Source organism: Epinephelus fuscoguttatus, linkage group LG15, assembly GCF_011397635.1.
Source record: "Epinephelus fuscoguttatus linkage group LG15, E.fuscoguttatus.final_Chr_v1".
Taxonomy (NCBI): Eukaryota; Metazoa; Chordata; class Actinopteri; order Perciformes; family Serranidae; genus Epinephelus; species Epinephelus fuscoguttatus.
Window position 1 is genome coordinate 30,234,540 of NC_064766.1, and position 25,732 is coordinate 30,260,271.

At 41.2% G+C, this 25,732-nt stretch overlaps 1 protein-coding gene and 1 long non-coding RNA gene across 4 annotated transcripts; one reads left to right on the forward strand and one right to left on the reverse strand.

The window, feature by feature from the left end:
- Positions 1-840: 840 nt before the first annotated feature.
- LOC125902387 (spindlin-Z-like) lies at positions 841-11,028 on the reverse strand. 3 transcript variants are annotated; one of them, XM_049598697.1, is made up of 5 exons: positions 10,916-11,028; positions 10,216-10,257; positions 8,022-8,281; positions 5,127-5,360; positions 841-1,640 (listed from the first exon to the last, which is right to left on the reverse strand). In XM_049598697.1, the coding sequence occupies exons 2-5, from the start codon at positions 10,233-10,235 to the stop codon at positions 1,435-1,437; spliced, it is 720 nt and encodes a 239-aa protein (XP_049454654.1). In that variant the 5' UTR covers positions 10,236-10,257; positions 10,916-11,028; the 3' UTR covers positions 841-1,434. The 3 variants fall into 3 exon arrangements, with proteins under 3 accessions (XP_049454654.1, XP_049454657.1, XP_049454655.1); XM_049598700.1 differs by having other exon boundaries at positions 10,836-10,966; XM_049598698.1 differs by lacking the exon at positions 10,916-11,028 and adding an exon at positions 10,390-10,500.
- A 211-nt stretch (positions 11,029-11,239) lies between these two features.
- LOC125902391 (uncharacterized) lies at positions 11,240-17,197 on the forward strand. The gene is made up of 3 exons (XR_007451090.1): positions 11,240-11,339; positions 15,292-15,414; positions 15,895-17,197. It is a non-coding gene; the product is annotated as an uncharacterized LOC125902391 (long non-coding RNA).
- Positions 17,198-25,732: the final 8,535 nt, after the last annotated feature.

Genomic DNA, 25,732 nt, shown 5'->3' on the forward strand with positions numbered 1-25,732 from the left:
CGAGGACACGCGTCTCTCCGCTCAAGTAATTGTATGAAGAGGGGAGTTTTACATTCAGTTACATGGCCAATATGCACATAGGGCTTACATTTAATTCTATTATTCACATTCTATTCAATTGTGCCACTATATCACTAATATATACAGGAGATACAATACACAGATAAGAATACTGAAGGTCGTACGAGCAGAGCCTTGGATTATGAATTATATCTGAAAGTGCAGAATGCCATGAAGTAAGTAGGCACTATGGGATCATCTCAGACTGAACAACCATGGTGGAAAAATATGCGAATCTGATAAAATATGAATACTATTCGATTAAATTAATGTACCATGGCGTAACTCATTCACACAAACGAACCAAATATCAACCGCAACACAAGAAAATAATTTTCAAGCAGCTTTGTTTTACGTTCATAAAAATGTCTCCGATTATATTTACAGAACAAAACATATGTAGGGTCACAATGAACAATATTTTGAGGCCTGAACATGTCATATCACATCATTCATTTTTTTTAGCAAATAATAAAGACTTCATCCCAAAATACTAAACAATGTTGGTAGCCAATTTTGAACTACATAAATAGTGTGTAGCACAAACACCGCTGAAACAACTTGACATCAACATCAGAAATTTTCATATATTATCATAATGTAGAAAACTTGCAGTTTACATTTTGAAACAGAAATATGATACATGACTTCTATTTTTTGTTTTAAAGAATGATCTGTGATTTATACCCATGATGTGAGACGGTCAGATCTCGTCGATGCCTAAACACTTCAACTGAAATGGTGGTTCACTGTGATGGTAAAATGAGAACACTGGTCAAATGAATATCACTTCTATATTCAACAGATTGAGGCCTACCCAGTGACACATATAAAACACAGAAGACAAGTTTTGCCAAAATGTTACCAGCAACACAGCCAGATATTCCAGATGAAATAAATAGCACAGGCATATAAAAGTGAAATGAAATACGAGTAAAACACAGAGGTATAGGTAAGAAAGCTGAATTAGTGTCAGTTTGATGTGTTGCTTACAAAAAGTATGAATTTGGAGTTTGAAAGTTGCACTATACAATTGCGATTCAACCGAAACAAATGTCTAGCTCCATTTCATCTGCTGGGCTATACACATGGTCTCAGACCTGCTTTATGTACACAGAAGAGGACCCAATAGTCATACATTAAGGTCAACTGAAAAATTAAGAATCAAAAACCAAGATGTCTCATGAGGTGAGAATGAAAGAAGCCAAGAGGCCCAAAAAATTCAAACAAACAAACAAAAAAAAGACGGGGCTTTTGATCTTCGGCACATCACCTCCTGCTGGAGGAAAACTGAAATCCCTAACACTTTCACAGGTAACGACTGGTCGGGTCAGAGATGAGCCGTCAGCTGAAGATGAGACCAAACAGTCAGTACTAGGTGGTCTTCACCAGATCGTAGACGTGGATGTGGACGTCATCGTCATATTTGATGTAGTATACCGTGGGCTTAGCCGGGACCTGATAAATGACCAAGCCTGTCCTCTTCAGGCCGTTATCTGTGACGTACTCCACCTGTTTACCCACGAGGCTCTCTGGCTCCTCACCTGGCTTCCTGTCTGCTGGCAGCAGGTGTTTGTTCTCTGGATGACGGACAAATAAACAACAGCCACATAAGTTAGTTGTTTATAATATAAGTTGGGGTTTATAAAATAAGAACAGTGTAACAGGAGCAAGCAATTTATTCTTTTATTGTTTTTAAAGGAATACTAACACCCTGTGTTACGGTGAATAAAGAAAAATGTTCTTCTCGCATGCCTCCATGTTGCACAAAGAATCTATTTACAGAGAAAATTCATGATGAATTAAAGTAAAGGGGGGACTGCGTTTAACAACAGCAAAACTATATTAAAACATCTGTGTATGAACTCCCACACAACTTGTGCGGTATAATCCAAGTCTCATTTATCCAGTCATATGCTCAGTACTTTCCAAAGACATGCATTTTCACTAAAACCTTACATTCTAAAACATTCTGGCGTGAAGTCTTGTGCGCCTGGGCAAGCGAGTGGGTTTTAACTCTGTTCAGTGGAATGCACAAGCTTAAATGCATGCACCTGTGTGGGCACGCTACTTGTACATGCAAGTGTTTTAAACAGTAGTTTTTGCAAAAATGTTTGGAGTTTGGAAAGTACTGATCTTCCAACTGGATAAATGAAACTTGGATTATACGGCACAAGTTATGTGAGTTTCTAAACAGATGTTTTGATATAGTTTTGCTGTTGTTTAACGCGGCACCCTTTTGTTCCAATTCATCACGAAATTTCTCTGTTTTGGGATTCTTCGTTGAACGTGGAGGCACAAGAGAAAGACAAAGTTTTCTTCAAAAGTTCAGTACCAGGTACTAAAGAACACCTACTTGTGTTCTAGTCTGCTGTTAAATGCCAAAGGAAGAACGCTTTCCAGGATGGAAGAAGAACAAGTGGAAGATTTTTTAACTCTTTGCAACAGAGGTGCCACATATTTTTACTGTGCTACAAATACCAGCAGTGTGACGAGGTGCTGAGCGCTGCACTTTTGGCTTTTTTTTTTCCCGGTCACTGAGAGTTTAAAAACGCTGCACTTGTCACTGCCTCTGCCACATTTTTCCCAGTCGTCCAAACACAGTGGAGAAGGGGTGACAAATAGCCTACTACAAAAAAAAAATAAAAACAACCGTCACATCTTACAGGTACAAGTACCGAATAGGGATGGGCAATATGGCCCTAAAATAATATCCCAATAATTCAGGGTATTTTTGTGATAACGATATTCTTGATGATATGACAAATTAGTTAAAAAAAAAAGTAAAAAAAGTAAATAAAAAAAAAAAAATCTAATCATTAATATAAGAATAGAACTGCAGCAAAATAAGTGATATAGTTTCAGTTTGCCTTCCAATATTCAGTAAAAACTGAACTAAAATGATCTAATTTCTCCAGTTTGTGAACAACAACTAACTCAGATTCAGATTCTGTATACAATATTAATAGCTCAACAAAATAAAATCTACCACAAATTACACATTTAAACAAGTACAAAAAATGTCCCCTGGAATATATATATATATATATATATATATATATATATATATATATATATATATATATATATATATTAGGGCTGCCACGATTAGTCGACTAATCGATGACTAATCGACTATTAAAATAATCGGTGACTATTTTAGTAGTCGACTAATCAGTTTGAGTCATTTTTCATAGAAAAGTACTATAAAAGTACCCCAAAATACTCTTACTGCAGCTTCTTATGTTCAGATATTGGCAGCTTTACACACTCTCCCGTGACAGTGAACTAAAACCCTTTGGCGTGAGTATGAAACAGGACATTAGATGACATAATTTTGGGGTTTGGGCAAGACAGACCGATATTTTTCAACATTTTAACACATTTTTCGATGAAATGATTAGTCGACTAATCGAAGAAATAATCGACAGATTAGTCGACAATGAAAAAAATCGTTAGTGGCAGCCCTAATATATATATAAATCAACAACCGATTTCATTCTCTTTTATTCATTCATTCATTCATCCATCTTCTAACCGCTTCATCCTCTTGAGGGTCGCGGGGGGGCTGGAGCCTATCCCAGCTACATCGGGCGAGAGGCAGGGTACACCCTGGACAGGTCGCCAGACTATCGCAGGGCTGACACATAGAGACAAACAACCATTCACACTCACATTCACACCTATGGACAATTTAGAGTTATCAATTAACCTAGTCCCCAATCTGCATGTCTTTGGACTGTGGGAGGAACCCACGCTGACACGGGGAGAACATGCAAACTCCGCACAGAAGGGCTCCCACGCCCGGGATCGAACCGGCAACCCTCTTGCTGTGAGGCGAGAGTGCTAACCACCACACCACCGTGCCGCCCTCATTCTCTTTTAGTAAAATCCTAAATGATTGAGTTGTTTTTTTTGCTCTGCCATTTCTCCTCGAATCATCACGCTGTAACCTGTGACGGGCTGTTATGCTACGATAACTATTGCACATTAACATATATGTAGCTTTTTGTTGAGCCACAAGGTTTACGACCAAATCACTTGACGACACTGACACCAACTCCTGTGTGCGCACAGAGAGAGAGGAGAGGGAGAGACACTGTGCTGCTTCCAGAGGAGCCGCTGAATGAGCTCCCTCTGCAGGGAGGGTAACTCACTGTAACTCATTAAAAGAGTCTGAGAAGTCAGGACTCCACACTACTGAAGCTGCTCCACTTTTTGGAACCACCAGTCTGTGATAATTTCTCTTTCAGCCATGTTTGTTGTTGTCGTGGGTAACAGTGTGACGTCAATATGTTAACAAATCGAATTTTTTTCATATCGTATTAAAAATCACACCAGTATCATCGTCAACGATATGATATGGCACACCCCTGGTGCTGAACAACAACAACAACGGAGGAGAAATATGTTAATATACTGTAGGTTATATTTATCAAAATCATGACACACAGAGACTACTTTGCTTTCAAGGGAGATCTTCAGGGGTTAGAAGAGTATATTGAAGCACATGGGATTTATTGTTAGTTTTGTCCCCCTATGGCATCAAATTGGGTATCGACTACTAAATTTCTGGTATCCTGACATGCACAATTTAATGTAACACAGGGTGAATAATTAATATACAAAGATCCTTTCCTCTAAGTTTTCCTCTAAGCAGCCAAAGTTTAAACATTTGCCAAAAACCCTGCAAGGTTAAGACAGTAAATCTACAATTTGAAGTTGAACTTTGTCTCCTACTAAACATGTTTGCACCAGTTTATTTATTTACTTCTCCTTGTCTCCTTTAATTAGTTACAGATAACATTGTCTCTTCATGGTAAGACATGTGCGTCCACAACAGGACAGACTCTCTTACTATTAAATCAAGCAAAAACTCTGCACAAAATGTTCAGAAAAAAAAAAAAGAAGGCGGAATAGAGATTGGAGTGTTTTATAATTCTGAGTATGTAAATTTGTCCTGCTCTCTTCCTCCCACCTTTCCAGGAGCATCTGAAATATGAAATACTGACAGTTTTATGCACACAAACAGTAAAGCTGTTTGTGTAAAGCTCTCTTTACTGTACCTGATTCAGGCAGGACACGTAGATCTCCGTCCTTATAGTCGTCCCATAGCTGGTACATGTACAGCACTGGGTCCTTCTCATAGGTGATGTAGTACCAGTGGGTCATGATGGGGGCTCGGGACAGCACCATGCCCCGCCACTCGTTCTTTTCACCATCCTCCTTCTCAAACAGATGCTCCACAGCCCGGCCCACCAGATCCTCTGCCCCGGGAGGCACCTTGATTTTATTGTTTACTGCGGGAAGAAGACACTTTGATAAGTTAACTGGTAAACTTTATAGATCGCAAAGTAGGACATTAAAATATTATTATATTATGAAATGTTTTAGATTGACCAGAACAAAAATGATTGACAATCAGACACTCGCTTCGAATGTTATCTTCCCATGAAACAGCTGTTATCTCTTGTCATCCGGAGCACACAGTTAAGGTGGTATGGCTGTATTTTACTTTCTATATTTACGTTTATGTCAGCTGGCAAACTCTAGTCCCTGTAGTGATTTTAACGGGAGCAAAGGAGGACGACAGGTGATGTAGTGTAAAGAGGAACAAAGTCTGCATAGGGAGGAGGTCAGGGTGGATGAATGAGTCAAACAAACACAGGATTTTCACCCAGGAGACCGCTGTTCACGCCCCATGTGAAACCAATAATACAGACAGTGTGCCAAAATGGATAAAACGAAACACAAGGGAGGTGCGGGAGAAATTGCACATCAGAAAAATACTGTTATCTGGGATTTTTCACACTCGTTTTGTAACTTGTTGGCTGCTCAGAGTAACTCAGTCGCTTTCTCTCCTCTCTCGTCGTGAGCAGGCAGGCAGGAGAGAGTTACTATGGTTACACAAATCGGCGTATGTAAAGTCAGACAACAACTGTGATAGTCTTTGTAACATGGATGTTGTCATGCCTGTTAAAATAAACGCAGGTCTGTGTTTGTGTTGGGGGGCTGAGGAGTGACACAAGTTAGAGCAGGATGAGTAGAGTGTAGTGTTATATATAAGACACACACACACACACACACACACACACACACACACACACATACATATATATATATGGCTTTCCACCATAAACAGATGCAGAAAAGGCCCAAATTGGTACAGCAAAATCCACCAGACTGCCAGAAATGAAGTGCTTAATGTTCAAAAAGAGCCCCAGAACCCCTCTTTAATATGTGTCCTCTCAAATGTTGAAAGAAACCTACACCTTTGTATCATTTTATATAAATATGACTTAAATTTGTGTGATCGATTGTCGTGGGTCTGGGCCAAATGCAAGGGCAAACATTTTGCTCCAGTCCACCCATTGTTGCTATTTAATTAAAGTTGATTTGATCCAATTTTTTATTCATAAACTTTTCATTTCACAAACAGAACAAACGGCAGTGTTCCTGTAAATGAATACTTCTTTGCCGCTCTAAAACAGCAGTCTACACAGCAAGTTGCACTGTGCCGCCACTGGCATCTACTGTTTTAGGGGCTGTACTCATGCTGCGTCTTTAACTGCCTGGAAAACGCAAGGTCGGGTGCAGGGTGCTACTCTTGTGCCTATTCTTTGCCAACATTAAAGGGCGCAGAGGCAGGTTACGTCTGAGGTTGCTGAGCGACCATAACCAGCTCTGTATCATAACCTTCTTGCCAGAAATCCTGAGTGCGTAGCTGATCTGCTTCCAGGCACTGTTTTCCAAGTGTGTATTAGGCCAAAAATATTGTCCGTGGGACAGATGTAAAGCTCTAGTTAACTCTGCGCTCAAATAAACTTCTCGTCCATATTTACCACAGACTGATATTTTTTGGAAGAAGGGAAGAATAACTGCTGGCTGTGATTGGTTGTTCCCCCTCACATGGCATGTGGTGCGCGCTGCTTATGTCAGGGCGCAGCCATCGCACTCTGAAAAACAGGTGCTTGGGAACACATGCACCCCACGACAGTGTCTCTCCAGTATTTGAGCACACCTGACGCACCTTTACATTGAAAACAATTCATTTGAGGGCACAAAACACGCAGTACGTGTACAACTTCTTAGAGCAGCAAAGAAGAGGAATTAATTAATAGTAAATTCAGTAACGTTAGCCATTAGCAAATATTGTCATATTAAATAATTTTACAATTCTATAGCATTCATTTCCTGCATGTATTTAGTTATGTTAGTCGTATACAGGTGTTAACTTTTTTTAACGCAATGTTATCGGATCGATACTTGTATTGTATTGGCCAATGCGCAAGTTCAGGAATGGTAATCAGTATTAGGATGTGAAAAGATGCATCAGAACATCTGAACCCTAAACCTAAGAAAACCACAACTGTTCCACAGCGTTGGATATGCACCTTCTGGTCTGGTTTGCCCTGTCTAAAGCATTGTAATGACAGTGATAACACCTGATAACATTCAAAAGGGGTGGTATCAGATTTAACTACTTCTCACTAAACAAACTCCAGTATCAACTGGACTGAAGCGTTCACACTGTTAATGCTTTCATTCCAAGAGTTAACCCCTCCAATTCTTACATTATGGTTGTTTATTTGCCTGTTTTCTACAAGCCATTCATTTATACCTAGGCACTAAATCACTTATAAGTTTCATTACTCTGTCAGCCACAAACAAAAGAACAGGACACTTAGCATTAGCAACCATAGTCACCACACTGGAAGAGAATGAGGAAAACACCAACTCAAGCTTGACACAGAAAATCCTGAGAAAAGGCAAAGTGATCCCTGGGGTACTGAGAAACACACGGCATAAATGACCTGAGTAGTTACCATACGTGAGGCGACGGAACAGTTGGCTTTCGTCGCCGCTAGTTCTTTGATGTCGGTTTGGTGTGTTCGCACCTTAAACTTCACTGCTGACAATACGCAGACCCAAGTAAACCAAAAAGACGTTGTCACACTCACCAACTTTCTCTGTCAACACCTGTAGGTTCGACACCCGGCTGTCTTTGAAGAGCTCGATGCCGTACACACAGTCAAAGCCGTCGTATTTGACCATGTAGAGGGAGCTGTTCACAGTTAGGCGCTCCAGAACGGTGCCTTTCCACTTGGTCACGTTGCCCTTCTCCCTCCAGGTGTGCTGAATCCTGCGGCCAAGCAGGTTGTCAGGGTCTGGGCTCAGGGTCGACGCTGAGCTCTCACTCAGCTCTCCACTGCTACGCTTCCTGTTATCATGAAGTGAATAAGATTCACATTAGTATTAATATATCAGTTGTAAATCTGAAGTGTGATGAGCATTTTGGGTGCTTTATGAGCTATTTGTTCAATATTAGTGTTGGATTTTGTTTTGTTTTTGACAGAGGCGGTATATTAGTTCTGAAATGAACTGGTGCTACGCCTTTATCAAACATCCTGCTGTCACAAACAGTGAGGACTCAAGTCTATTGAAATGTTACACATGCACACAAGGGCGTAACCCTGTTATTTATTAATACTACCAAGTGTCACACTATCAGGGGACAGGTTCCTCTTCTTCAAAGTGCTACATCTTGAGCAATGTCTGTCGTGTTTAGTCATTTTCACACTGATGAAAGCCTACTGCCTCTAAACATGCCATTGCTAACATAACATAGCAGGGTAACTTCACCAAGTGTTTGCAAATATGGTGCAGGGGGGAGCTTTATGAAGCTGTGAAGCTTTATCTGAGCCAACAGCACTGTAATATGACAGCAAAAATACATTCATTAATCCATTAGTCAGCTCAGACTCATTTGACTTATATATAGTATTTGTAGTGCTTATGACGTGGCAATGCCTTAAACCCCACAGATGTTTGGCAGATTCACCGTCACAGGCTCCTGTTGTGCTTACAAACACAAGCCAAACCCACATTAAATTATAATTATAATCTAAGTACAAAGGCCAAATAAACCAGACTGAATCACAGAGAACTGATCACAAAATAAAAATGCAATAAAAAAAAAACAATTGACTGTCCTTTTCTCTGGTCCAGGAAAGTTTTACAAATATAAAATCTCTATGGATCAAAAAAGTTATGATAGAAAAAGTCATAATTAAATAGTTTGCACTTTGAGGTGTCCCATCAACATTTGACGAGTCTACTGAAAAAATGCCTTAAGGGCCGTAGGGGATTTTTTTTTCGCTGCAAAAAAAAGTCAGGTACAGCGTAGTATAGCAATATTTTTCTGTGGCAATATTGTAGTATTGTTTTTTTAATTATATAAATTATTAATATTACAAATACAAATGAAACTTTAATAAAATAATCAATTACTTTTTCAGGCCACCAGATACATTTTACTGCTGCTAAAAAATGGCTGCAGTGACATGAACAAACTGAAAACTTTACTTATTCAATAAAACAGATGTTGATGTTTTCCTTTAGGGACATACTTTGCAGGTGAAAAAGGTAATATATATCGCAGTATACTGTATCGTAACACTTAGCATATCGCAACTTATTTAAACACACAATAATATTGCATCGTGACTTAAATATAATGATAATATCGTATCGTGGATCCTCTGGTGATTCCCATCCCTACTTGGTACGGACGGCAAAAGTCACATTTTTGGGGTGAAAATGAAATGCAAAAATTATCACTATCGCAATATCTATCATGATAATCACAGAATAACTTTTTTACTCTACTAGAGTAGATGCACGCTTCCTTCTGTGTGGTGGAAAGAAAATAGTTCCTACATGAATTGGCTAACATCAAGGTCTGTGGATTATTTTGAGTAACCGGGTCATGATTTCTGGAAAGAGACATTGCAGCTGAGTTTTTCAAATGTATTTTTTCAGCACTTTGAGCACCAAAAGCTGAAATCTCTATGGCCAATATCTCCCAACATCTCGGCAACTCCCAGCGGAACAATCTTAAATGACAAATAGCACCACAAGTAAAAGGAAAAATATGTTTTTATTTTTATATGTATATTTGGGGATGAACTGTGCCTTTAAAGCCACTTGGCTGCAGTTGAGTGTATTGGGAATACTGGAAACACTGGGATTGAAGTTGTCAATAAAAGTTACAAGGCTTAAAGGGTGTTGCTGTGCTATTTTTGGTGCAAAGAGCAGAACATGTCATACACTGTGATATGTCAGAGTCAGAGGAGTTTCACAATAGTTTCCTACCTGCCCCGTTTCTTTGACATGTTTCCATAAATTCACACAACCCTGTGAGACACAAGACAGTTCAGTTAGTGACGCTTACATTCTTCATTACCCTAACAACTTAAACTTATGTCAGTTTAAAGTGTTTTTGAGAGTTAATGTGCGGCAGGCGACTTGTTCTAGAGGTCTACTAACCCGAGCTCAGTCAACCACAGCCATGCAAATGAGCCCACAGACCCCGCATTACCGGATGTAAACAACGTAAGCGCGACCAGCTAATGCTAATGCTAACTAACGTAGCTCAGCGCTAACAGACACTACAGGTTATATATTTATACAGCTAACCTGACAGCTAATAAATGTGTAACTTCACCGACACTCGCTGGTTAAATGTCCAAGTGTCGAGTGCGGTTGAGAACATTTAGCCACGGTGTGTCTAAATTAGGAAACAGCTTTGTAGCCTTAACCTTAGTGAATCCTCTCAGTCACTGTTTATCTCTAAATAAGTAACATTACTGATAATTTGGCTTCTGCATTTCTACACATAGGCGAGCTGAACAAAAGGAAATGCATCGCCATGTAAGCGCTGATTTTGCACACTGCTTGTAGCTACAGGACTAACAGACAAAACAAGGACTGACCGGAGGAAATTAACTGACATTTTTAATCCCGTCGACGAGTTCATGAGGCGCGAGCCGGCAAAATAAGCTGTTTGCCCTACCTGATCAATAATTTCACATGTGTTTGTCTTTGCAGAGCAGATTCCACCACCTAACTAACGTAGGCAAGACACACGGAAACGACCCTAATTTGTGGACTACAACTACCAGTAAAAACGGGCAGCTCGCAAAGCTTTCTGGGACTTGAAGTCAGACTCAATTACTTCCTTTTGATCGAGTACGACTGCGTATAACGTCGGAACTGAGTGAAATTCGCGATTAACATTATAGCTAGCTAACATTATAGTTAGTCAGTTAGATATTCATATTGTTAATATTTTATTCTCCTTTAGATGTTTAGGATATGAACATGCTAAAAATGTCCCGAGACTACATTTCCCATCATTCACCAGAGATCAAGCCCACATTTTTCTTCCTCTCGTTGACTGCTGCACATTTTCAAGACATCGCTTTCCTCCACATTAAGTAAGTATTAATTACATTCATAAACTGAGCTCGATTTAATAATCTTTTTTCGACTTTATTTGTCATTTTTTAGGAAGGCTAATAAAACAGAGAACAGGTAAACATGATACAAAAAATGCAAATTACAAAACGTTTGTAGGCCTAAATATGACCCCTGCTCCCCCATCCAAAAGATTTTTATTTATTTATTTATTTATTTATTTTTTTAAAAAAAGCAAATAAAAAATATGACAATGCAAAAGCGAAACACAGATAAAAACAGACAGAGATATTCCATTTCAATTCACCAGAGTTCTGACCTTGCAATTTGAGGGTGGGACTCCAGAGATGATGACATGGAAATCAGGGGTTATGGTTTCTTTTTAGAAATATTTTAAAAATACTTTGAATATAGAATAGAACACTCTTTCAAAAGCATTTTATTGAAAGGCATAAAATATGGTCCACAAAGACAGTGTTTCCCAAGTGATACCATTTTAGGTTTAAATTCTAGGTTGTCCTCAGTCTGAGATTTCCATTTTGGAAAAATAGCCAAGAAAATCCCAAATGTACACGACACCTATATATTAAATATGTATATATAATGTATGAATGTACGTAACATGGAAAGTATGATTACTTATTTCTTAACGTATTTTTATTTTATTTTTATTTTTTTCTTGAAGTGCTTTGGCAAAAACATATCTTTATTAATTCCAAGAAAGCTATTTTGAGTTGGATTAAACTGAATTGGACTGAGTTTAATTGAATTGTGTAGCCTTGGTTTAATTAGGCGGAAAGTGCACTTAATTTTCTGCATTCTGGTAAATTTTTTATCTACCAATTTGAGCCTGTCTTTCATTAATTACTGCACACAGTCTGAATATTGAGGTAGAGTGTCCCCTGTGTCCCCCCCTGAAATCTACACCTTTGTTTTAAATTACATTTTCTATATACATATTCCTCACTTGCACTTCAGTTTTCTACTCCCAATGCATGTATTTGATCATTTTACTGGGAAAACATGAAAGAAATGTAAATATCTTCTAAAATATTTTTAGTTTAAAAAAACACAATTGGTCTGGGTTTTGTCCTAGTCCATAAATATGGTTTTAATCACTAAATTGGATAATGAGTGGGCTTTATAATACAAAGAGAAGGCAAACAGAAATGAATGGGGTTTTTTGTAATTGACAATTTAACTGTTATGTTCCTTAAAAAAAAAACAGCTTAATGTGTTATTTGACTGACCAATAATCAACCATAAGGCTAACGTTATACACACACATTATAAAATACACAACAAAACCTGCTGTAACACTTGAACTCTCACTGGGGGAAGAAGTGGCCTCTTCTTGCAGCTGAAGTGCTAATCTTCACCACAAGATGTCACACCAAACACAACATCTCTGCCACCGGCTCTGTTAACAGACTTCAGATGATGGACTGACCAGTGTGGAGAGTGAATGATGCAGTACCCTTGGGTGCCTGTCTGACAGCTTTTTCAGGGTGAAAGCTTTTGGTTTTATCTTGTGCCAAAGCACCTGCGTGTGTGTGTGTATGACTCACCTGTGATGTTGAGGTGAATAAAAACACACTGCATAAACCTCAAACCTTCTGCTGCTGGTAATCACAAAGTAATCAGTGGTAGTTATACACATGAATTCATGATGGTGGCTCCATTTCTTAAACTCACTTGGACTATTCTTCATTCATTTTTTCATACATTTATATTTATTGTAAATTGCCAAATTCTTTGACACATATTTACCCATTTTATGACCAAACAGGACATTAAGAAGACAAAAGGTTCTTGGCCTTTATTGACAACCTTTCTAACCCCTTTAGATCACAGTCTCTGCCATTCTGTGCACCTATTAATTAACAATATATGCCAAAACAAAATCAATTTATTTGCATTCTTGAATGAAAATCCAATCATGTTTTCTTCAAATGAAACATGATGTGTACTTTCGTAAGTTAATGCCAAGTAATTTCAACCAATAATATCATGACTTCCAAACAATCTGCATCTTTAAGCCGCACAGAGCTAAGGTTGAGTTAGCTAGCTAGTAACTCATATTACGTCGGTTTGTCTTTGTTTCCCCAAAATACCATGGTTACGAGCCTGCAGGTTTGTTCACTTTGAGGAAAGTGGTATCTGTGATAGCACCAGCTTATGCACAAGGCATTTACAGTGGACTGCCTCAGCTGCTAATGTCACATGGAGCATGGTGGACTTTGTCTGTCTTTCCTTGTTGAATACTACCATCCAGTCACCATCAGGGCCTCACTTTTCCTTGATCAAGTGAAATTCCTCTAAACGTTATGTCCCACCTGGCTATCCTGTTCCACTTAGAAGTATGTTACAATATGGGGAGCCAACTAGCTCACCTGGTAGAACAGGCGCCCCACATACAAAGGCTGTGTCCTTACTGGAATGGCCATAGGTTCAGGTCCAACCGACAGTCCTTTGCTGCATATCATCCCCCCTTTCATGCTGTATGTCCGAAAAATAAAAGCAAAAAGTGCCAAAAATATATTTAAAAAAAAATATATGTTGTAACTGAAGCTGGGTCCTCTCAAAAGGCTCCTTCATCTGGACTTTAACGCAAAAGACACAATGACATCATTTCGGGCTCGCACACCCTTGCGTCAAGCGATTTTCTAAAACAATCAGGATGGCTTGAGCTGGGGATAGGCAACATACTGATATTATATCCATATCGTGCCACAAGATTCAGGGTAGCAGCTCGGTCTTGGAACAAATTGTTTCAGTGGTCACTCACGGTATTGCAGCAAAAAGCATTTTCCCCGTAGACCAACACTGTAAAGGCCACGTCTGAGGCTCTTGACTCCTCAAACTGCAAACAAGGTCAATTATGACTCTTTAAATTGTGATTTTGTTTTTAGCTATGGAGGTTTTATATTTGTAAAGCTTTCCTCGAGCCAACAATTGCTCTGATTGGTTGTAGGTCTATCCAGTTGCATCCAGAGGCGTTTTGATGTACAGCCGTTGATTCGGCCCTTGGACATCAGAAATTAAGTGAGAGGTTCCAGACTAATATGCATTTGTGATCTGGTCTGGCGATGTCGGGCGACCAATTTGCAGAAACTGAACGGTTAACAGAATGAATAAATTATGATAAATCCAAATAATTTGACCTCATTAGTATTGGGCAAAGTTTTGTGATGGAGAGGGGAGCAATGTTGAGTAGGATTAAAATCTCAGCTGCAGCCCTGACTGGTACTTCTGCCTTAAAAGTTGGGTGAACCTCTTTCCAAAAATAGACAGGTAAATGTAGGCTATTCAACCTCTAGGTCAACCTCACCTAAATATACCACTAAGGGTCTAAAGCCCACTGTGGCATTTCAGAAACTGTTTGCTCTCACCCAGCTGTATTAATTAGATCAATTTACCCACAGAGAGAAATTTGCTGCCTGCCATTAGCAGCCATGGCGGTCTGAGTGGTTACAGCCGGAGTTCACTCTCTCTAATGATTAAATTCTGGATGAAAACAGTTTGACCACAGATATGTCAGATCAGTTCACTACAGACGGAATTGCTGTGAGGTGTGAGTCAGTGTTGGTGCTCTGTAAAGCTGACAGCCTTCGGGAGAAAAGCCAGTGTTGTATCGACACAAAGCTGTCCAGCATCCAAGGTTGCCTCCTCTTGTCCTTGTTGTTGTCACAGCAACAGAAAAGGCCTGGATGTTGGAGAAATGGGCTGCTCCTCTGTTTTTTTTGTAACATTTAGTCCCATGATGCTCTACAGCAGGCGTTGAGTAAATCAGTGGAGGTCATTTAGTTTTCAGGGCAAAGGGAAGTATGAAGTGAGTCTGCAACTCAGCACATTCCCAAACCCTGTTGTCTCTGCCACTTGAATGTGTGGACTGTAGTGCCGTCTCAAGGCCCCAAAATATAAATCCTTACTCGTTTGTGACTGGCATCTTCTCCTGCTCGTCTCTTGCAGGTTTCTCCTGAGCTGCCATCTGAGGAGGGGAGCCCACAGCGGCCTTCTCCCCTGGGATACCATGAGAATACCGTCTCCAAAAATAGAGGTCCCCTCCTCTCCCTTCAGCTCTTCTGCAGTCAGGTATCTGTCGCTTACATTCGTATTACTGGTTAGAGGACACACACACACTCCTGCACTGTAATGATTTGTGCCCAGCTGAGAAATACTGTTGATGGTTTTTGTCAAGTATTGCAGGGAGATTGCACAGCCGACTTGTAAAGTCAACCCAAGGTTAGTGTGTGTGTGTGTGTGTATGTGTGTGTGTGTGTGCGTGTGCATTGATTAGATATCTCTATTATTAGCAACATGCCTATGCAACCTGAACTATGGTAGCTTTAAAGGGATGTCATTTCATGGCTGTATCATACAAGTCTGGGGTTCAATTGAACTTGACAGTGTGGTGTGTATGTGTGTGTGTGTGTGTGTGTGTGTGTGTGTGTGTGTGTGTGTGTGTGTGTTTGTGTGAATGAAGCAGGGTGTCGGAGCTAAAAAGAAGCGTGCTGCTGATGACTGTTTTCAACCACGTTAATTAGCAGGGTTCTGTTTCTGTCTGGATCACAGCTCACCTCTCCTCTCTGAAGAAAAACTGGAAACAATGAATGCATTCGACAAAACCCTGTGAGCCAAATCGAGACCAGACATGTAAGAAACAGTATCTCGAGTGTTGTGATTCAGCTTATGAAGAGTTTCCAGAGGCTGTGAGGACAGTAGATACAGAACAACACATGAGCATGTGTACTCGGCCGACTGTCGGCTATTCCTGTGTGTTCTTTCATGTGTAGATGAAAGCTAATTCTGCTGAGACTGTTTAACATGTTTGATTTTTGAAATTAGTTTTCTAACAGACCTATATATCCCTGGAGAAATGTTATCCATACAGAAGTGTGGAAAGATATAAGAGGCTTCACACCTGCCTTTGGCTTCTGATAGCAACCCAGTTGCCAGAATAAATGTTTGCATTGTATATTTCTGCAGATTTGTTACACCTGTACTTTAATATGTAGTAGACACGTTGAAACTTCATATTTTAACAACGGTTAGGTTTAGGCACAAAACCCACATGGTTATGGTTACAAAGGATCATGTTTTGGCTTTAAATACACATTTTTCTGTGGCACTATCCCAGCTGGAAACGCATTAATGTCTCCGTAAGAAACAACAATTTTTCATGGCATTATTTCGGCTGGAAACACAGTGATGTCTCGGTAAAAATTAGCCTCCTTCGGTGGCACTATCCCCAATGGAAACACAGCAATGTCTTGGTAGAAACCAGCCACTTTCTATGGCACTATCCCTACTGGAAACACAGTGATGTCTCAGTAAAAATGGCTGCTCACTGTGGCATTATCCTGGCTGGAAACTCAGTGATGTTTTGGTAAAAATCAACTACTTTTCCCTGGCACCATTTTGGCTGGAAACATAATGATGTTTCAGTAAAAGCAAATGCTTTCTGTGTGATTATCCCAGCTTGAAAAGCAGTGATGTCTTGGTAAAAAGCAACCACTTTCTGTGGCACTATCTCTGCTGGAAACTCAGTGATGTCTCTGTAAAAAATTAACCTCTTTCCATGGCACTATCCCCACTGGAAACGCAATGATGTCTCAGTAAAAACAGCTGCTTTCCATGGCATTATCCTGGCTGGAAATACAATGATGTCTCGGTAAAAGCAATCACTTTCTGTGTCATTATCCCAGCTGGAAAAGCGATGTCTGTAAAAAAAAAAAAACATCAGCTTTCCGTGGCACTATCCCTGTGGAAACAAAGCAATTTGATGATGAAGTTCTGTTTTGTCAGGTTGACTGTTTAGATGTTTTGCTCATCTATTCTTCAACTCAGTAATGTGTAAACACATGAGATTAAACGAGCCTCGTACCTCTAGGACAGTGTGGTGTTTGGTGTTTCCATGCTGTACCACCTTCTGTTTACACATGCTCTAGGATTTATCTGGTCTGATTGCCATCTGGTCGTAATGCTCCGTCAGCAATTTTGGAATTCCTGCGGGGAGTCGATATCTGTAAAAGACGGGCGTAAGAGTACATCTGTCTGTCTGTCTGTCCAGTATGTAGAGTATTTCAGAAACCCAGTGGGCTGTCTTAAGTAACAATGGCAAAGTACAAAGTGCCACAGAAATAACTCCATGATTAACAATGGTCCTCTCTGAGAGCTGAAGGTAGCCGTAGCATCTGCCATCCAGCGCTTAACCATAACACTAAATGTTTCAGTGTAATTATATCCAGTCGGTGTGATAATAAGTAAATCCTCTCATTAATTGGGTCTTAGGATTGTGTAGCTCTTGCTGTCACAGCTAATTGACCCCAAGAATGAGGTGGAGTACGACTGCCTTCATTTATGCACAACTCTAATTAACACCAGAGAGGGACGCATTTGTGTGAGCATATGTACATATATATGTGTGGTGTGTATGTGTGACATAGGATCTTTTGACCCCAATCAACGGAGACGGACCATATGGAGACAGAATGTCGTACAATCTACAATATACACTCTTCAGTTTCATACTGTTCTGATATTTATGTCAGAAAATATTATACTCTATCATCTCTTTTTCTTTATCACAGCAGATTCAGTTGTGTGTGTTTGTTGTGTTAGCACTTGGCGTGGCAGAAGCTGGATGTATCAATCATTTATTCATTACTTTTCCCAAACATTTAGACTTTCTCGGCTAACTTGCTAATTGGTTTCTTGTACTCTCAATTGATATAAAAGTGTAACAGCTGATTCAGTCGATAAGGAACTGAAGCCTGTCCTGTGCAATCAACCTGCAATAACCAATTTTTTGGGCCACTTGGGGGAAGTGGAAACAAGTCACACACAACGCTGACATTTAAGCACCTTTTAATGCTGCATTTCTACTGCATGGTACAGTACGGCTGTACTTAACTCGCTCTTCTTTGGTTTTCCATCAGCAGAAGTTTTTTTGTTACCACCTTGGTTGAGGTTCAAGTGAGCTGAGCTGATATTTGAAGGTAGGGTTAAAAGGTTGCAGCCCCGTGATTGGTCATTTAAGTGACACAGAACAGCGTGCACAAACCAAGTCCCAAAGAACATTGACATAGTGGCCAAACAGTGGATTTACAGGTCCAGCACGTGTTGCCATGGGGCCCAAAAAGACTTCCAGTTGCAGACTTAAATTGGGAAATATGTGAATACATTTTTGAGCATCACAACCCCCATGAGATGACTTATTTGAGTGCTGGGAGTTAAATGAAAATGAAAAATGTCTCTCAAATTTCTCAGCTGGTCATATAGCTTTTGGGGAAAACATGCTTTTCCAAATTGATTTGAAGGTGCATTTACTTGCCACTTCTATCCCAAGTGACTGAAACAAATGGGAGGGGTTTAGCATCTTGCTCAAGGACACTTCAACAGGACTCTTTGTTATTGATGGACAGAGTAGCTGTGGTGGAGATGTAATCTGACACTGTCTGTTTACGCGACCACGAGGCGGCCACCACAGAGGACACAGACGTTTGTGCTTTTCCTCGTCACACTCTGAGAAATGATTTGAGCTTTATGCTCCCCTGCTGTGATAATAGACCGTGCTGACAGTATTGATCACTTCAGAGGTGTTACTGCTTCTAATGTTGATCTCAGTTTATTTAGATGAGTAACAATGCTGTGTTACTCTCTGTAGTCTCTCCAGCGAGCTACTGGACTTAGTGGACTCTCTATCTGTCTGCCCACGCCTTCTCTCCCTTGTTCTTCAATCCTTTAATCTCTGCATAAACCCACTCTGACTTCATAGCCCTGAGTCATACTGTATCACATCAGGCTCTCCTCTCTTCTCCTCTCCTCTCCTCTCCTCTCCTCTCCTCTCGTTTTTTCCACAGTATATTTTTGTGTTTCACAATATGTGTGTGATCTTCCCATCACTGTTACACAAACAGCAGGGGGTGCTGCTCTATCTATCGATTGCTCACGCTGCTTGCTGATTCCATAGGAGCAAATCCAATGACTGTATATGCAAAACCCTTACTCTTTAAAACACCAAAGTCACACAATAACACAAGTTAACTAACTGATTGAGGCCGTGGTGGACCAGCAACTCCTGTATTCAGCAAAGTGACATTAGTCTATCTGTCCATTTTCATCTGCATATCCGGGGCCGGGTCACAGAGACAGCAGGCCAAGCAAAGCAGACGTGACACCTCCATTGGGAGGCGCCCAGGAGGATCCTGATCAGATGCCCGAACCACCTCAACTGACTCCTTTCGACGTGAAGGAGCAGCGGCTCTACTCTGAGCTCCCTCTGGATGTCCGAGCTCCTTACCCTATCTCTAAGGTTGAGGAAACTCATTTCAGCGGCTTGTATCCGCGATCTCATTCTTTCAGTCAGTACCCAGAGCTCATGACCATAGGTGAGGGTTGGGACGTAGATGGACCAGTAAACTGAAAGCTTTGCCCTCCAGCTCAGCTCCCTCTTCACCACGATGGTCCGGCACTGCACCTGCATCATTGCAGATACCACACCAAACCACCGATCCATCTCACGCTCCATTTTACCCTCACCCGTGAACAGGATCCCGAGATATTTGAACTCCCTCACTTGAGGCAGTAACTCTTTCCCAGAGGGGCCAATCCAACGGTTTTCCGGCAGAGAACCAGGGCCTCAGATTTGGAGGTGCTGACTCTCATCATGACAGCTTCACACTCAAACTTTTTGGGAGTTTTCTTCCCAAATTCAATTTAAATGGGGGTGAGTAATTGATATACAAATGGTCTTTTGGGGGTGAAGTATTCCTTTAAGTACAGTACTTGAGTAGATATACTTAGTTACATTCCACGACTGTAAATCATGGCTTCAAAAAGTGTACCAATACACAGCAAAGATTTGTTAGCACTACTCTTGTTTTCATGAGAAGTCACAGTTTGTTGCCGGCCATTTGAACTTAAGCAGTGTCTTTTCTTCCCAGCATGCTGCTGTTGTTATATATTCACTGCTGGCAAGTACTACTATAAATATAATCCATCCTGACCAATCAAATAAATGCTTTCTGCCCACTGAGCAGTGTAATAGATAGGATTATCAAGCTTTGCCAATCACTGATTTGCACACACTAATTTCTGCTCCGGAGGGCTGCAAGCTTTCCAGTAAGTGGAGCATGTGAGTTTGATTTTTAAACCCAGTCTGAGGTTTTGTAGCCACAGCACAACATATGGGAAAGATACATTGATCGAGGCAAATTTCGTATGCAACAGCAATGTGGTCAGATCTACAAAATGCCATCTGTGACTGGAGGCTGTGGCTATTACAATGGCAATACATCTTCAATCTGCTTTTTGTTTCTGGTGATGCTAGAACGAGAAACAATATGAGGCTCATGTGTGAATAGAAGAAGCCAGTCAGATGATGTCACATGTACGTCATGTGATTGAAAGGCCTGCAGTCTGCTGCTTTAGTTTTTGAATAAATGTTTTCCTGTTTTCTGCTTTGTTTTCATGAGTCCGTATGACGAAAGCAAAGCTGGTAACGATACTGCAGGATTGCCGTGGAGTAACAATATACCTCATCCTCTTTCCTGAGCCCATCGCTCTCTTGGGTTGTGAGTGTGCGTAAGTGTGTATTCGGTGGTGACGCTGGTGGTGGTGGTGTCGGGGTGGGGACAAGCTGTGTGTCTTGGTGTGGGGCTTGTGGGTGAGGAAGAGACAGAAGGAGGAAGAGAGCTGGTCTGCAGCTTTACCCTTCCAGTGACTCAGCACTTTCAGAGATGATTTTTTTTTTTGTAAATAATCCCCTCTTCTCATTTCTGCTTCCTTCACTCCTTATCCCCTTTGCCCTCTTTGCACCCCATCACCACCTCTTCCTTCCTCGCTCCCAATAATCATTTATGTCTCATTACTTAATTGCTTTTGTACATAAAAATAACATCCCATCACTATAATGACTCTCAATTAGAGAAAAGAGGGACGACAAATTTGGGAACTCATCCTCACACATCCATTGTCTTATTATCGTTCCTTTCTAGAACGGTAGGAAACATAATCTGGTGAAATTAAAAAAAAAAAAAGAAAAAAAAAGGCAAAGTCATTATTTAGATTCTGTTGGTTTGCGGTAGGATCTTCAGATGAACACCCGTCACTGACAGCCCTCATCTGTTTAGTGCAGAGAGAGACGTCAGTGGCACTTTGCTGAAAGCAGAGAGATGCAGGGACAGAAATAGACCATACTGGGATATCTGAGGAGAGGAGGAGAGGGGAGAGGCCCTGGGTATTCTGCCATCCTAGATAACACCGACTCTCTCCGGCATGGTGGGATGGAGAAACAATGAGGAGCATGAGCGTGCACTGGGTCACGCACTGGACATGTGTGCGTGTGAGCCATGAGGTGGTCACAGCAGTGGTGGTCTGATGGAAGACAGAGAGAGGAAGGGGAAAGGAAATGAGCTTCCAATTAGATTAGGAAGAGAGTCTACAAGAATCACTGGAGAATGTTTGTAATGCAAGAGAGCACGTGTCGTGAAAAATGTAAAGTCAGCAGAAGATATTGAGCATTTCTTTAATGCTCATGTGCCAAGTTGGTATCAGTTATCAGCACATTTTGGAGACTGACTTGACGTTTGACTCTTAATCTGAGTAACATGTTTAGTTTTACATCATTATACAGTTTGACATTGTCTTCTTGTTTGACCGTTTCTGTTCATGAGGGCAGTGACTGACGCATCTTCCGTTTGGTCACAGTTACTTGACGCTTTTAACGCAATGTTTTTCATAGTTGAATATATATACGCCAATTTAAGAGTTATTTCTCTAAGCTGATTTCCAACAACACTAAGAGTCTACAGCCATGCTAGCGGCTCTGTAGGCTGTATTTATAGGTATAGTTGTTGTGGCAGTTCACTTAAAACCAGAGCAGTCCAAATCCAGAGGCTGAAGACGAGAAGGGCTGGACGTGGCTAGTTATAGTTGAGGCTGGCGTGGTGATCCTGGGACACAGAACCGAGTCCAAAAAGTACAAAAAGACAGTGTGTCAAAGAAGTTAGGAGTTGGCCTTGGCATCTGTGCTGCAGAGGTGACTGAATGATCTGGCAGAGTCTGGATGTCTGAGCCGGGGTTTTATAGTGTGGTGGCTTGATTGTAGATGAGCTTCAGGTGTGCAGGTTCAGCAGCTGCTGGCACTCAGGAGGAGGGAACCAGAAGGCCACGCCCAGGAAACACACAGAGGCAGACTGAGGCCATGTTTACGTGAAAATGATCCTCTGCAAACGGAATCCTTTCTCATTTTCGTTTTGAAAGAAGTTCCTCGTACAGACGACGTTTGATAACAGTCACCGTGCACACAGATCTGCAAAAATGACCAAAAAGCTGCAGTATACATGCCAGGCCAGTAGGTGGCAGTGTGACTTTGTAATGAAACAACACACTCCTGCACACATGCGCTTCCCTCTACAGCGGGGTGATGTATACACAAACAAAATGGCGACCGCATGAACGTTTGTCTGGACGGACGATGAGGTGGAGTTGCTACAGTAAATCTACACACATTAAATCTACGCCATTGTTGTGATGATCGACTTTCTCGTACATGCCTAACGACTGGAACCATAATGCGCATGTGCGTTAAGTCTCCGCTTTCAGAAGAACTGCATATTGCAAGTTTACATGACAACAAAGACGATGCTGTTTCCAAAAATTTGCACTCTGGAACCTGTTTTCAAAACATTGCGTTTTCAGGCACCCAAAATGCTACTAAGGTTTAGCGTTTTCGGTTGAAATCGTTGTCGTATAAACAGGACCTGACAAACAAACAAGACATTAGGAAGAAGAAACAGGAAACACAAGGGAGAGGCAAGGCCGAAACTCTAATAGTGATGCTTTTAAATAAACGTCAGCGTGCCCATGCTAACATGATACTCACAAAGGTAACACTAACATGCTGATGTTGAGCAGGATTTTCCGATGTTCACCAGCTTGTTAACATGCTAACATTTACTTATTAGTACGAAACACAAAGTACAGCTGAGGCCAAATCCAAATCAATAGGATTTTGGTCGAAACTAGTACTGGACAAATTTGGATCTAATGATTAGGGTTGGGCAATATGACGAGATCATCAGTCAACACGATGTCGGCTGGCTATGAAAATGGTCCTTGCGTGTCCATGATTACAAAAAGATATTGAACCATGTGTAACGAGTGGTATTCTGACCCAATTTAGGCACAAAGGAGACCAGGAACAGTTGGTAATGATGTTTACTGTTGTAATTCAGCAAATACAGGGCAGGACTAGTAACCAGACCACAATGCAGTTCAGAACTCCAACAAAGTCTCTCCACAAAGTCCTTGGCAGCCCAGCTGGTTAGGCAGGAGTGAGCGGTGACGTTAGTCCAACAGGAAACACAGTTCAGTTCAGGAATAGGGAATGGTACCATGGAGGAGCCGGCAAGGGACGTTATCGGGGAGGCAGAAAATCTGGAATCAAGTACAGGTGCACAGTTCAAATACACGAACCGGAAAGGAGCAGGCAGAGGCCAGGTGGAGGGTCGAGTGGCCAGCAAGTAAGTGCTCTCAGGACGAACACACAATGGCGAGTGTGGCAACATGGTGAGGGTCTCTGGACCACAGGAAACCACAGGTAAGCAGACTGAAACACTCAGTGTGGCGTCATTGTCAGATGGTAAAGCCAAGCAGCCACAGGCAAGCGGGAACCAAGGATGCAGACGCAGGTCTTGTGGTCGGGAACAGAAAGCTGATGCATGTATCAGGAGTTGGACAAAGCAGGCAGGTCAAAGGCAGGCAGGGTCGGCAACGGAAAATCAGTCTGGAATAAAGCGCCGGAGAGTCTTGCATGAGTGGTGAAGAGCAATCTGGTGACGAGTCACTGAGATGCTGGAGTATAGAGTGTAATCAGGAACAGGTGAAGTGAGTTGACTTGATGAGGTGGGTGTGGTGGACAGGCAGGAGCGGGAAAAGTCTAGGCAGGTGAGTGGTCCCACTTACAAGTTTTCCTTGAGATAGCTTGTAAAGAGCACACAAATGAAAAACTCACACATGTGGACAGCAGTTCTGAGGTCTGGAACCAGGCTAACCCAGAAAGTCTTCATGACCACAGCTGTGGACTGTCATGACGACACTAGTGAGCTGGGCTCATACACCCACCCAGCGCCATACAATTGGAAATGATGTCTCTCTGCATTCCCAAAAATCAGTGGGTTTCTCACATCAGCCACTTCAGATCAAACAAAGGGTCACCATGACTGTATCTGACTTTTCCTCAAAGCTCACTGCACCCAGGACTCACTCCCACTCATTCCCATTACTCACCACTTATTAATACTGGGATGACTTTTCACATGAAGACCAGATATGATTTACAGGACTGTGCATGCCGTATCTGGTTCTCTCTGGATAACATGGGTTACAGAACATGATGACTAATGTGCAAATAAAGTGGTATTTTGTCAGTTTAACATCTCTTTCTCATGTTCGTCATGGCTGGCCTTAATAAAATCTGCTGAGCATGAACACAACCTTTAGAGACATCACTCAATTTTTGAAAGGTAACACATCAATTTTATTTATTTATTAATCTTGTTTGTTTTGGTGTGAGTTGCCAAGTGTTGGAGATATCGACAGTAGAGATGTCTGCTTTCTCTTAAGTATAATGGAACTAGATGGCACTTGACTTGAGGTGCTTAAAGTACCAAAAAAGCAATGCAATGTCAGTAAAGCATATTTTAATGTTATTGCAGGTGGAAATGTGCAAAAAAGGCCATGTTCATCTATAGTTTGACCTCACATTTATGTTTGCACATGTGACTCAACTGTAGTCCACTCCCATGCTTATAGCAAAACACTTGATTCCCCAAACTGGAGTAGAAGCTCCCACATCTTAACTTGTGTGGCTGTGGGTTAGACCAGGACAGCGGCCTGAATAAAATGTTGGCATTGTACGTTTCTGCCAACCTGAAATGCAGCGCTTGGGCAATGACTTGCAGCATCAGATACTGTCAGAAAAAGCTGTTCTTTAATGTCAGCATGATATGCGGCCAGTCGCTGTTATAGTTTAATGGCGGTCGGCGGCATCAGGGGGAAATGTGGCGGGACAAGAACAAAAATTAAGGCAGCGAAAGTCCGACTAGGGCGGGTGGCAGGGATGGTGGATGGGTCCAACAACCACCTACTTTCACCTGGGAGAGCGGTGTTCAAGATTCTAAAGCCAAAAGCCAAGTTATTTTTTCCTCAACTTAATCATGTGCTTTAGGTGTTGGAGGAAATAAAAATCAATTTGCATTGTTGTGCAATTATTTTGAAAGAGACTGTATTCAAACAGTAAATTTCATGTGAAAACAGAAGTGTATTTTGAATGAAGACAATGCATGTAACAGGCAGAACCTGATGCAGTGTCCCAGAACGTCAACAATCAACACACCCAGGGTAC